The sequence below is a fragment of the Rhinolophus sinicus genome, chromosome 14 (assembly GCF_057876585.1).
Source record: "Rhinolophus sinicus isolate RSI-liver-muscle chromosome 14, RSI-T2T, whole genome shotgun sequence".
NCBI lineage: Eukaryota > Metazoa > Chordata > Mammalia > Chiroptera > Rhinolophidae > Rhinolophus > Rhinolophus sinicus.
In genome coordinates this window covers 48,882,444-48,896,945 of record NC_142514.1, presented here as the reverse complement: position 1 = coordinate 48,896,945, position 14,502 = coordinate 48,882,444, and the positions used below count along the sequence as shown (strand labels likewise).

At 37.3% G+C, this 14,502-nt stretch overlaps 1 protein-coding gene across 28 annotated transcripts in view; it reads right to left on the bottom strand.

Annotated features, from left to right (window-relative positions):
• Nucleotides 1–2,392: 2,392 nt before the first annotated feature.
• The window catches only part of SGIP1 (SH3GL interacting endocytic adaptor 1), a 194,844-nt gene continuing 182,734 nt past the window's right edge, over nucleotides 2,393–14,502 (bottom strand). For all 28 annotated transcript variants that reach the window (XM_019731952.3, XM_074334889.2, XM_074334896.2 and 25 more), the window contains 4 exons: nucleotides 11,787–11,989; nucleotides 6,471–6,535; nucleotides 5,735–5,899; nucleotides 2,393–4,741 (listed from right to left, as the gene is read on the bottom strand). In XM_019731952.3, the coding sequence (XP_019587511.2) occupies nucleotides 4,719–4,741; nucleotides 5,735–5,899; nucleotides 6,471–6,535; nucleotides 11,787–11,989 (456 nt within the window). In that variant the 3' untranslated portion in view covers nucleotides 2,393–4,718. The remainder of the gene's footprint in view (nucleotides 4,742–5,734; nucleotides 5,900–6,470; nucleotides 6,536–11,786; nucleotides 11,990–14,502) is intronic.

Sequence of the window (14,502 nt, the reverse complement as noted above, 5' to 3'; positions counted from 1 at the left end):
ACTTATTTCAAGGAAACTTCATATTTATATTAACTTTTAAAGCACTATCTAGAGATCACCCTCATTTTGTTATTATCTAAGTTATGCTTCCATTTAAAAAATTGATATCAGAAATTATGCACAAAATGAGTACATTTAGACTGAATGGGATTTTGCTCAAATGCATAATCTTTTGGGGAAAAAAAGAAAGCTTAAAAAAAAAACCCCACAAACTCATCTCCTTAGATATCTGCATATTTTACTGTGTCGTTCAACTTTAATTGACAGCCTGTAATTATTTTGGAGAAAAAAATGCAAAAAAAAAATTGGTAAAACTCTTCTGGAATGACACTAGTCCATGCTTATAAAGCATGTAATTCAAAGGCCTACAAAGTAAATAGGGTCAACTCACAAGTTCAATATCTGCGTGTCCCTTGGAAGGAGGGAGACATTTATTAGGACTTTGTGTTTGGGATGAACCACAGCGTGTAGTATCACCCCTACTGCTTCTTTTAATCTTTTAAGACATTGATGAAAAGGATAGAAACATGAAAATGAGAGAATGAATTTCAGGCCACTTTGATACTGAGATAGCACAACAGGAAAACTCTAAGGAAAAGATTGGGATTTTTCTAGAAAAATAGCTCTCTCTCTCTCTCTCTCCCTCTCTCTCTCTCTCTCGATTGGAGGAAGTTAAAAGGTCTGAATGAAAAAAATTAATTTGCTAGAAAAATGGCATTCAACTTAAAATTTAATGTTTAAAATCTGGTATAATATCAGAACTAAGAAGGATCTGAGAGATATACTAGGGCAGTGATTCTCAAATTTTGGGGGCTTATCAAAATACATATTCCTAAGCTCCCTTTCTAGAGATTTATTCCTTCAATATAAATTTATTGATGCCTGCCATCTTCTAGGCTCTAGGGATATAGTTGTGACTAAGCCAAAATCATTGCACTTTTAAAATAAATGATAATACAAAAAATTAAAAAAAATAAATGATAATACAAGTGATCCATGTATCATACTTTGAGAAACATATTTTTTCCCAACAATTTTGCAATTGGAATAATCCTTATTTTGATACTAATTTTTCATAGCACCATTACCTTGGTATTCAAATAGAGTATGCATAGTAAAATAAAACAGAAGGGTTTATGCCCAATATGAACAAGCAAAACAGGTCAGGGGCTCCCTCTGCAGTCAAGATAACTGGGTTACTTCAAGCTGCTGTGTCACTGAGCAAATTAATTAACCTAACCCTCAGTGTCACCATTCTTAAATGAGCTAATATCTAAAGTGACTGTTACATGGTAAGCACTGAAGAAAATGTCAATTTTTATTGTATATCAGTCAGATTGTAAAAGTTTGCTTTTAAAGCCCCCAATGGTGTATCTATCCAAGTCAAGTAGAATCACGTAACTTCAGAGGTGGAAGAAACTTTATAGATCTTTGATGTATTATTATGGTGTTGAAACAGTTCCCTGGGGTCGGGGAGTCCCCAGATTTAAACTGCTGGAGGAACTCCTTCATTGCTTTGAGCTGTTTTGCCTAACAGGATTCCATGTGCAATTCTAGTAGAAGAAAGTCCTGCTGTTAAGAAAAGCTCGAAAACCACTGGCAATCCCAAACCCTCATTCTAAAGGTGAGAAAATGAAAAGGTCAGTGATTTGCCTAAGGTCATACAGCAAGAGTTAGGGTAGTTACCAGGCTTCTTTGGAAAGAAGAAATAAAAACATGTTTAATTGTGGCCCCAACCACTTTACAGATTGAGAGGGAGTAAAAATACATAAACCAAAAATAAAATATCTGTAGTTTGACTTTCTGGGCTGTTCTTTTCCATTCACTTGAAACCATTTGAAATGTGGACATTCTTTCTTTACAGATGAGCTATACTCCCAAATGCCATATGGTGAATTTTCATTTTGGCTGTAGTTGTAGCAAAGAATAGAGCTTTAAAAATAATTAAAAATTTAATTCTAAGAAATTATAAATTCCAATTATGATAAAATTCAGACTAATTTGTAATAAGAATTTATTTCTAAAAAAATATCATGAAAATATGGAATTTATTTGAAAACATACTTTTCATGTTGCCAAAATAAAGCAGTATCATTCATAATTTCTATCTATTGGAACAGAACCTTTTTTAACCATAATGCTCAGGAAATGGTGTTCTGGTTAATGAGACCCCTTTCTTTTTATATTAACCCCTAGTTTTGAAAATCTTAAAATGTACATTTTGTTCTGTTTTAGGAATTGATAATGAACCTGACTTAATGTTTCTTCTATACTGAGACTCTTGCATTGGTCTGGAATCATTTTTTCTAACATGAATTCTTATTGCACAGTTATGTGGGTACGAGTGTAACAGATTATAAACTACAAGATTAAAGAAAAAACAAACCCCTAATCGCCCTGATATGAGTTTATTGTGACCTATTTTCTGAAAGGAAGAGTGATATATTCTTTATTGAGGATCTGGTTATTCAAAGTTTAGTAATTTTTGAAATCACTGACTTCAATTCTGTTTCACAAAGACCAATTAAGGGATCATAGTATATTTTCATAGTTTCAAATTTTAGTTCCTAGAAACATTTGAGTAACATACATTAGGGACTGTTGTAATCTATGTTTTAAATTACATTTTTACAATATCAACAAAATTATTCTTTGACAAAAACATCCTTATGTGTAATTACCAATTCACTCCAGAACCATATAAAATAAAATATAAAGAGAAAAACATGAGAACAGTAATATTTACACATTTTAATATACTTTCTGTTAATATTCAATACATTTTCATGAATTGATTATTTAAAAACACAGTTTTATATTCATATGCTGGATAATTCCCAATTTTCAGCTGCTTACTTTCGATTGATTTCAGTGTTTGAAATTTCCCCACGTTTCATCGGATTTAAAAGTTTTTATTTTCTATTTTGGTTTCAAAATCAAATTGAATATCTTTACTTCAAATGAGTACATTAATTATTTGTTCAAAAAACTTCAACACAAGATTGGGAGCCAATCGAGATTTTGTTTGAATAGTAAGAATTCTTCTAAGGTAAAACAGATCATTTTGAACATTTTCTGTTCTAGCACTGATTGAGAAGTACAAATATTAATTTAAAAAGTTCCACTATAAACAACTGCCAGTCACAATCTCATTTTAAGAATAAGACTTACAAAATTTAATTTGATTCTAAAATTTAAAGGGGCTAAAGATTCTTTGTCATATGAGTGAATGTAAAATAAAATTTAGCAACTCATGATAAACAGAACAACTTAATAATTAGTTATTTAACAATATAAACTAGAATAAAAATTTGCTTACGTTTAAAATAAGTTCTATGACTTAAAGAAAGATTCATGTTTTCAGATCATAACGGAGGAAGGTTTTACAACTGAGATCCCTGAAGAAGTGCTTCTCTATTCTGAATTCCCAATTCGTGAGGCCAGACTGAGTAATTAAAGTTTTTACTACATGTTGCAACAATGAAATCGTGACAAATTTTTGATAACTTTTCTTTTTGATTCCCCGAGAATGGCAAAGATTTATGGCTATGTAGAATGAATCTTATCTAAAAGGAAATTTATTGCACAATTATATGGATAGAATTTAATTTATAAAGCTTATTTTTCTCCTTCCCAAATGATATAAATGATGACAATTAAAATTTCCTTTAGGATTTAAACTGGGAACTGAAATATTTTTTTCTGAGATTTTCAGTACCAGTATTTTGATTCCTGCGGGTAAAGAGGAACATACATGGAGCCATTCTCCATGCTAGATGGGAGAAACTCTCTGTTTAGAGTAATTGTGCATAAGTTGTTAACCAGTTTGACTATAGAAAGTCTTGAAATTTTAAAATCACTGTTTTGGTTTTAGTCTGACTGACTGTTCAGTAATCTTTACATTTGCTAAACTGTAGAGAGGGGGAAGTAGTTAAGACTTCAACATCTTCTTTACTCTTGATTATAATTTCATATACTTAAACTTTAAATATGAATTGCTTTCCCTTTTTACACAAGTTATAAAAATAAGAGGCCCTGTTTACACAGTTTGCATTTTTATGAAATTGCAGTTTGAAAAAAAAGCTTTTTAAAAAGTGGTAATTAATGCTTTTCTTTGAATATGCTGTAACCTTAGAATTCTATTTTCTGAAATAGTTTCTGAATTTAACCCACTAACCATTTGAAGATAGAATTTTTATTTAGCACTAGAGTAAAACATACTAAGGAATGAAGAAAAAAACAGTGTTTTTTCTGGTTCCACTTAATTTTCTTTGTATGTGGCACCCCCTTTATGATACCTATCAATATTATATTTAAATTTTATATATTGACAAAATGCAATCTACCTCTGTAAGCACTGTGCCATTCAACAGTACTACTATTAAATTTACATACCACAGTTTAAATTACATCCATTTCAGGAATGGTAAAATACTAAAACTCAAGTGTCTAACCGCCTTACTGGAATGAGTACAATTTACAAATACAATAATTACATTTTAAAACCATAACAATATTACACCTAGAAGTAAATACTGTAGGACTGGTCATCATGGTATTGTGTGAGGGAAATCATTGCTGAAAAGTCATAGGCATTTCCAGCAGATAGGTCCCAAGTGCAGATTTTGATTTGCTTTTATCAAACCCAAATTGAAACCTGTTTCTCATACAACAGTTCTTCATTATATGTTTCCTCCAAATCCTTGCATAAGATTATATTAGTTATCTGCCAAATATTTTCCTGCAAAACAAAACAACATATCAACAGATGACCTGCTAATTCGACAATGTGATTATTAAATGACTAACATTTCTATTCCTCCTGCCTTACCCTTAGGTGCCAAATACTGCATACTGGAGGGATGCACTACTCATATAAAGCACATAATGTATTTCGAGTTTTCAATTTTCCAGACCTGCAAGTTGCCTTTTCACATTTCCATATATAAACATTTTGCAGAGGTTTGGATTTTGACCAGAATAGGGAGATTTGTTCCTGGATGTGAGAATCCAACTTATTTTAGGAAGAGTGGTCATATAATTACTTGGCAATATGGGTCAATTCTGAGAGTGAAAGGAGTATGATGAATAATTACATCATACAGCAGCATAAAAGCCAGGGCTTATCCCAACAAATCATTGACAAGTATGATCATCCTAGTATTGGGGAATCCCCCACCTACAAATGATTGTGTGTGCCAGAAAAACCTGACTCGTGGCTACATTCAGTTCACGGACAACCCGTTCCAATCTTTGGCCTAGATTCTTTAAGGTTGCTATTAAAGTGAAAGATGGATCCTTTTAGATCTCAGCTAAGTCAGAGAAGTCTAAAATCTATAAAGTCCTGTTGGAGAACAAAAGTTTTCAGGTAAAAGATAAATTCAAAGGCAAATAACATTTATCTTCTTAGTCAATATAATAAAGTAGGATTTATTCCATTAACCTTAGTGTTCACATCTACATAATGGGAATGACAGGTCAGCCCCATCTAAGGAACAGAGCCAGAGCCATAATAAGTAGTCAGGGCTTTCCTAATTCCTGATTTCCAGGTCACTGTCCTAGTTTTACTTCATTCGACAATTGGTTTGCTTTCTAATTGGGATGGGAAATGGGGGTTGGGAGCGGGGAAGAGGAGGACGAAGAAGATAAGAAAATCACAGCCTATTGCTTCTTAAGGAAGAGTAGCTAAAGCAACATTGTTTTTGCAAATGAAATTCAAAAGATACACACTTACCTGCAGCAAACCTTTTCTTGATGAGTGAAAATCGATAGCCTGCTCCCACAAGTTCAATGTCACAGCCAGAAAGGGTGCTTCCTTCACTTGTGAACTGCACAACCAATGGGGAAGGTTTGCTTGGGCCCTCAGATAACTGAAATCTTGCCAATAAAGAACCCACCCCTATAAAAAGAGTATTATGTATTACAAGATAATAACACAACATTCTGGAGATAATTTTAGAAATTGCATTCCAAAGTTAACATACAAAAATCTAACTTAGAAAATAGTAGACGTTTCAGTGACAAAATGGTGATGAATAAAATTTAGTATCATTAAATATTATGAATGACTCCTTTTGCACACTGATGCAAGTGTAATTTAGCCAGATGGTACTTTGGGAGCATGCTACTTAGAAGGCAATGTATTTTCTAAACCTATCATTATTATCAGAGCAAAGTGAAAAACGTCTAAACTATCAAAGAGTGTGAGATCTGATACAGAGTGGAAACGTGCCTCATTGAAATCTCTTCTCTGCTTAAAGTATTATCTGTTTGATGTGGGGCCTTGGGCAGAAAAGGGGAAGTGGAGGAGTCATTGAAGAATTATTTGCTTTTATTGACTGAAGTAAGTATATGTCAAAACAAAGTGAAATATTTTGCTTGCTTTTAGTGCTTAAGTATCTTTGGGTTAATAGTTGCCTGATACCCGAAAGCTATCTCAGCCAAACAAAGTAAGCCTATGATTACATTACCTCCATTTTCTGACTTCTGAGAAATATCAGGAATCTTCCACAATATTCTTTGTTGTTCAGCATTCCTAAAAATAAAATAGGTAAAAGATCTTTGTGTACACAAGGTTTTTGGTTTAATGGATGTCATATTTTCCAGATAGTGTTAATTAAAATAAAAAGGGATCCTGATAGCTACAATTTAAGCATTATCTATCTATCTATCTATCTATCTATCTATCTATCTATCTATCTATTTATCTAGCTAGCTAGCTATCATCTATCCATTCATCCATGCATACGTACATAAGTTCTCTCCTTTCCTGTTCTTTATTGTAACTAGCCACAACACTACTAGATAGATAAATATTTAGAGGACAATGCAGCTAATTTTTAAAAAACACATCCACTGAGAAGAATAGATGGGAAGTATTAATTAATTCTGGTAATTTATTTTTAAAAAGATTTTTATTAAAAATATAGCTAACACAATTTTATATTACTTTCAGGGGTACACCATAGTTACTCAATATTTATATACCTAAAGAACTGATCACATGATTAAGTCCAGCAACCACCTGATACCGTCCCTGCTGTCACAGTATTGACTATATTCCGTATGCTGTGCACTACATCCCATGACTTATTTGTTTTATGCCTGGAAATTTGGACCTCATATTTCCCTTCACCTTCTGCCCACTTTTCAAATTTTCAATTACAGTTGACATTCAATATTGCTTTATCTTATTTTCATGTGTACAGCATAGTGGTTAGACATTTACATAATTTAAGAAATGATCCCCCACCTGGCACTACACATAGCTATTACCATATTACTGACTATATTCCCTATGCTTTACTTTACATACCAATGACTGTTTTGTAACTACCGACTTGTATTTTTAATCCCTTCACTTTTTTCACCCAACGCCCACCTCCCATCCCATGTATCACCCTGATAAATCTAGTATCCATCTGACACCATACATAGTTATTACAATATTACTGATTATATTCCTTCTGCTATACCCTACGTCCCCATGACTACTTTGTAACAATCCATTTGTACTTCTTAATCCCTTCCCTTTTTTACCCTCTCCCTCAACCCCCCTCCCATGTGGCAACCATCAAACTGTTCTCTGTATCTATGAGTTTGTTTGTGTTTTATTTGTACATTTTGTTCTTTAGATTCCACATATAAGTGAAATCACATTGCATCTGTCTTTCTCTGTCTGACATTCTGCACTCAGCACAATACCCTCCAGGCCCAACCATGCTGCCAAGATGGCAAAAATCCATTTTTTTTCCCATGGCAGGCAATGTTCCATTGTATATATGTACCACCTCCTCTTTATTCATTCTTCCATTGATGGACACCCCCACATCTTGGCCTTTGTAAACAATGCTGTAATGAACATATAGATATACATGTCCCCTCGAAATAGCATTGTAGGTTTCTTCAGCTAAATCCCCAGAAGTGGGATTACTGGGTCTTTCTTTGTCTCTTGTTATAACCTTTGTTTTAAAGTGTATTTTGTCTTGTATAAGTATTGCTACCCCAGCTTTTTTGTTTGTTTCCATTTTCATGAAATATCTTTTCCCATCCCTTCACTTTCAATCTGTGTGTGTCTTTCGATCTGAAGTGAGTCTCTTGTAGGCAGCATACTCGTATGTAAGGGTTTTGTTTTCTTATTCATTCAGCCACTCTATGTCTTTTGATTGGAGCATTTAATACATTTAGTTTGACTGCAATTGTTGATAGATATGTAGCTATTGTCATTTTATTATTCATATTTTTGATCTTTTCTCCTTCTTCTCCTACTCTTTCTCTGTCAAGAATTACCTCTAACATTTCTTGTAGTACTCGTTTGGTGGTGATGAGCTCCTTTAGCTTTTTCTTGTCTGGGAAGCTCTTTATCCGTCCTTCAGTTTTAAATGGTAGCCTTAATCTTAGTTATAAGTTCTTGCTTTTCATCACTTTGCATATTTCATGCCAATTCCTTCTGGCCTTTAAAGTTTCTGTTGAGAAGTCAGCTGACAATCTTATGGGAGCTCTCTTATAAGTTACTAGTTGCTTTTCTTTTGCTGCTTTTAGGATTCTCTCTTTGTCTCTAATCTTTGCCATTTTAATTATGATGTATCTTGGTGTGGGTCTGTTTGGGTTCATCTTGTTTGGGACTCTCTGCACTTGCTGGGCTTGTATGTCTATTTCCTTCACTGGGTTAGGGAAGTTTTCAGTCATTATTTCCTCAATTAGGTCCTCAATCCCTTGTTTTCTCTCTTCTCCTGCTGGTACCCCTACGATGCGAATGTTGGTGCACTTGATGTTGTCCCAGAGATTTAAGCTATCCTCAATTTTTAAAAACTCTTTTTTCTTTTTGCTGTTCTGATTGGTTTTTTTTCTGCTACCTTGTCTTCTAAATTGCTGATTCGATTCTCTGCTTCATCTAGTCTGCTGATGATTCCTTCTAGTGCATCCTTTATTTCAGTTATTGTATTTTTCATTTCCGATTAGTTCTCTTTTATGGTTTCTATGTCCTTTTTAATGCTTTCTATCTTTTTGTTGAGATTCTCACTAAGTTTCTTGAGCATCCTTACAACCAATGTTTTGAACTCTGCATCTGGTAGATTGCTTGCCTCCATTTCGTTTAGTTTTTCGGGGGAGTTTTCTCCTGTTCTTTCATATGGGACATGTTTCTTTGTCTCTTTGTTTTGGCTACCTCTCTGTGTTTGTTTCTATGTATTAATAGGGCTCCTATGTCTCCCAGTCTTGGCCAGGTGGACTTATGCAGCAATTATCCTGTGTGGACGCATGGAGCAATCTCCAAGGTCACCTGCTTTGGGTGCTCCAGGAGTGTCTCTTGTGTGGGTTGTGTGTGCCCTCCTTTTAGAGTTGAACCTTGATTGCTATTGGCATACCAGTAGGTGGGATTGACCCTCAGGCTTACTGGCTGTGGGGTTTGGCCATGTCCACAACTTATAGACTGCTGTGCAGGGGAAATTACCCCACTGAGTGGGATTCACCCCAGTGGGCTCTGCACCTGTTGAGACCATCCTTTGTGTGTGCCACTTGTAGGGTTAATTGTGCAGTGCTCTGCTATGGTCTGAAGCCAACCTCCAAGTATTTTGGTTCTGGGGCCAATTGGGAGGGACTCCAGGGGAGGCCAGGTCGTCCACTGCTTGTAACCAGCCCAGTGACTACCTGGTAGGAACTATCAAGTGACCCATGGTTGTTTGCTGCCTGTGCTAAAGTTGGAAACATGTGGGAGAGGCCATGCTGTGCACCGAGGGTGGCTGCCACCAGTACCAGGGATAGCTTTGCAAAAAGCCAGGAAACCCTAAGGTCTGCTGCCACCTGCTGGCTCCTGTAAGGTTCAGCCGCTGATAAAGCCTCGTGCAGTACATAAGTTGGGTGTGAAAGGCAGGGTCTCAGGGAGTCACTAGAGTGGAAGAGTTGTGATCAGCAGTTTAATGTTAATTCTGGTTTGTGCCAGTGATGAGCCTGCAGCTAATCAGCAAACGTCTCAGAGCACACCGAGGCCAGTCACCATTCACCTGGGGCCCATGGACTCTGATAAGTTTTCCAAGAAAATGCAATGTGGGTGGGGCTGGCTGCTCTAGAGAAAGTGCCTCTTATGATGGGGGAATTGGGTAAGGTGGGATCCCAGTGAGTCAGCAGGGTGAAGCAGTAGAGGTCACCAGGCCAATCAGATTCAGATTTGGCCATAAGTGTAGGGGGAAGGCTCAAAATAGGAAAGATGGTGACTGCCTGCTGGATTCATGGGACAAGGACCCCACATAGGGAAAATGGTGACTATCCCTTCAGGCTTTGCCTTGAAGCCACACATACCTCAGCCTGACCTCTGAATGCCTCTGATGCCCCCCCGTCCCTCATTCACCCTCCACTAGAGCCCAGGGTGGGTGTCTGCAAGCCAGTGAGTCTGTGTGTGGGCCATTTATGAGGATGTCTGGGTTTCCCACAGCCTTCCATCTCACCCAATGGTCAGAATCCCCACTGTTTTTCACAGCCAGATTTTGGGCATCTCTTCCAGGCACCGCTACTCTGGGCTGGGGTTCCTAGCACCTCTGGGGGGGAAACTCCATGGCCAAGATATCCCTCCTGATTCTCAACTGCCAAACGGAGGTTTGGGGCCAACCCCGCTTCGCATCTCTGCCCCTTCTACCAGTGTCAACGTGGCTTCTTCTTTATAACATTAGTTATAAAACTTCTGCTCAGCCTGACTTCAGATGGTTTTCCAGGTTGATTGTTCTATAATTTAGTTGTAAATGTAATGTGCTCATGGGAGGAGGCAAGCACAGTGTTTATCTACTCTGCCATGTTGGATCTCTCCTAATTCAGGTAATTTGTTTTTTATTAATTTATTTTTTTCTATTTTTTAAGGAAGGCACAGCTCACAGTGGCCCATGCATGGATCAAACTGGCAACGTTGGTGTTATCAGCACCATACTCAGACCAATTGTGCCAACCAGCCACCCGCTAATTCAGGTAATTTAAACTGGAGCTGTCAAATGGCTGACATTCTTTTTTTTTTTAATGTTCTATTTTTTTTTTGCTTCTGACAATCATATGGGAAAACTAGAGTATTTTTTTCTAAGAAAATAAGTTCTTTTTAGCAGCTGCTATTGTACTTGGTGTCTATTCAATATCTCTTACCATAACTTCTCTAGTGTGCTTTTTTTATAATCCAGAGGCTACACAATTAAAACCTACACTTCTTAGAGTCCCCTGCACTTAGAGCCCTAGATGAAAATTAGACGCACCAATTACATACACTCCGTGAGATTTGGAGGATAGGAGGGAGGGAGAGGCCATTGTTCTGTTGCATTCTTGGCTATTTTCTGCTCCCAGCAACATAATTGAGATGTGGGAATCTTCTAACAGGAGTGCGCCAATCCAGTCTCCAGTTTTGTGGGTGTTGAGAAGCAGTTAAGGCAGTGGCAGTCATAGCTTTGTCATCCTTGAATCAGTGTGACAGTGGTGAGTTCTTGAATTCAATGGCCCCACAAGCAGCCTTCTAATGTTTCTTCTTGGTTAAGGCAGAGGTAGCAGCTCCTCTGGTCAGCCAGTTCTATGGTCTTCTGAGAAACATTCTTGGAGATACAGGCTAAAGCTTGTTCTTCTAGCACGTCTACCATTGTGTGAGCAGCTAAATCTGTGTTAAATCAATTTCTGCTTAAGTGGTTTCTGTTTCCTGCCCTGAACCCTGACACGTAGGCCTGCTGTGATCTCCTCTGGTAGGAAACACAAGCGCTAATTCTGTGATGCCCTTGCCCAGAAGGAGCTCTTTGGGGAAGCAGATGGGGACTAGGGCTACTTACCAGACTGCTGGGGGGAGCACAGCTTGGAGCTTGGTTACTCCTCCGTCTATGGGGACCAGGAACTGCACGTTGTTGAGGGCTACAGCGGTTGTCATTGCATCCGTATTGTATTTGTAGTCAATGCGCAGGTCCGTGCTTGCTGGCTCACACCGCCAGTTCACTGCCAGGTTCAGAGGCGTGGACTGAATGCCCTGGGCAGACACCTTGCCAAACGACAGGAAAGACAATATTTAAGGCTCGACTGTTAATCTGAAACAAAACCAGCGGCTGTGAGTATCTCCCATAGGAATGTTCTTAGATATCGAAACGTCTTTATGTTGTTGGTGCTGCTCACTGAGGAGCGCTCAGTGAAAATCACCAGGACGGGGGCCATGTGAGAGAGAGCTGGTGCTTCGGGTAAATTGTTGCAGGTTAAAAACATACAATCAATGACTAATATCTCCCTAGCACATTCGAGTTTACAATCAAGAGGTGGTAGCACACTGGTTAGGAGCTGAGGCCAAGGAGTTAGACAGTCCTGGGTGTGAGTTCTGATTGTCACTTACAAGCTGAGTCATCTTGGACCAGGCACTCAATCTGTTTGAGACTCACTATTTCCTCATCTGCCAAATGGGAATTATAAGAACAATATTTACCCGTAGAGTTGTCAGGCAGATTGAAGGAGATGTTTTATGCGAAACACTCAGCATACTGCTTAGCACATAAGAAGGAATTAACATATAAATCCATGCTACTTATTCATATTCTGATCATACTTCTCTTTACAACAAACCAGTTAATTAAACAGAGCAGGTTATTGTTACTCTTTTGGGATTTGCCAAAGTAAGAGCTCAACTCAAGGTCTTCTAACTGGAAGTGCTGTGTTCAACTGTCTACTGTCCATTCTAGTTAGAATCAACTGTGAGTTTGTCCAAGAAAAAGCCAGGACTGAAGAAGCAATAAAAACATATCTTATCTAAAGACAATGATATCAACTTGAGTGCTGGGTCCACAGTAAAAAATTATTTCTCGATTGTTCACTGTGATAATGCACACTGCAGGGGCTGTGTAGGTGGTGTTTATGCCTTTGCAATTTTATTCATGGAGTATGAGTCTTGCTGGTGTTGAAGAATATAAACAGCTCTCTATTGGCCGAGCAATGTCTGCACATATGGACACCACAGGGTGGGGGCCTGAGGGCAGGCTGAGCTCACAAGGCAGGAATGGCTGCTGCAGGAACAAGCCCAGTAATGGGTTCTTTTATAAAATGACAGACGTGGCTTTTGATGACAATTTTAGTTAGATAACCATTATAATAGTTTTTAAACTTTAAATATTAGCAGCACAGTCCTCTGCAAGGAACTTTTATTTGGAAATCTATTATTGAAGGTAGATCAAAGGCAGAGCAGTCTAGTCCGCCCTCTCCTTTCTGCACCATATCCTCAGCAGGAGTTCATAACTTGATAGGAGCTGTCTTACCCAGCGAGGGGATATGTGAGGGTGTGTTTTTGGTTGTCCTGATTACTGGGGGATGCTGCTCGTGGCCAGAAACTAACATGCTGAGATTTGAGGGCAATCCCAAAAAATACTAGTTTCTTATATTGTTGAAAAACACCACCACCACGAAACAGGCAAAAGACAGTCCGCGGAGCACACTTAAACACAGAATGACAGGCCTACTTACATTTTACAAAGTACTGCGAAATATATTGGGCTACTAGCTCCTCACAATAACCTATAAAATATCTAGGTAGGAATCATTGTTATCCTTATTTGCAGCTGAGGAAACTGAGGTTTAGGGAGATGAAGTGCCCGAGGTCAGTGGCGGGTAGGAAGCTGACTTAATTCCAGAGTTCAGTCTCTTGCCTACACTTTAATACTTTACACCAAGCTCATATAGTGATAGGTGAGTTCTTTCTACTTTCTAGGTTCACTTAATGACAAATGCGGAGACTAAAAAAAAATCTCACAGGATTTAAAATTTCAAAGAAAATTGTAATCTGAAGTGAAAATATAGATACAGGGTTTCTAATGAAATTTCATGAAAGAAAACAACTACAGTTTTAGTTTTACCCTTTTGGGCATAAGAACCATGCATGTGCCCCGAAATTTAACTTCTCACTCAGGGAAATATTGCACTGGAGTTTCTTTTTCTTACCCCATTTCATTTCTCTCAGAAGCTTAAAGCAATCACTAAATGTGTTTAAATGTTTTTTTGGGAAAAAATAACCGTTAAATAAAAATGCGTTTTTCTGTTGTATTTTAATTATGAAAGTGATGAATTTCTGTCATATCATGTGTTTGTTCAGTATTATCGGTAATGTCCAAAGCTTTGATGATACTATTCTTTCAGGAAAAACATTCTGTTTAATTTCATTTTTATAAAATGTACCATCATATAGATACTTCACCTTCAATGGTTTTCTTATAACAATATAAATAAGTAGTTTTCAACCCGTAGGGTGTATTATAATCAGTTGGAGGACTTGTAATAAATATACATACTGGGTCTTATCCAGAACCAATTATGTCAAAATCTCTGGGAGTTTCAGGCCCAGCAGGTATCGGTTTTTATACCTGTACCTGTACCTTTGTCCATATCTATCTGTAAATAGATTTTAACATAGGTATCTATCTCTATCTATCTACAATTAGCACTAGTTCAGAACTAGCATTTGTTTACAAGTTTCCTGGTAACTGTAAAGTATAGTCATGTTTGAGATGCATTGATTTTTAG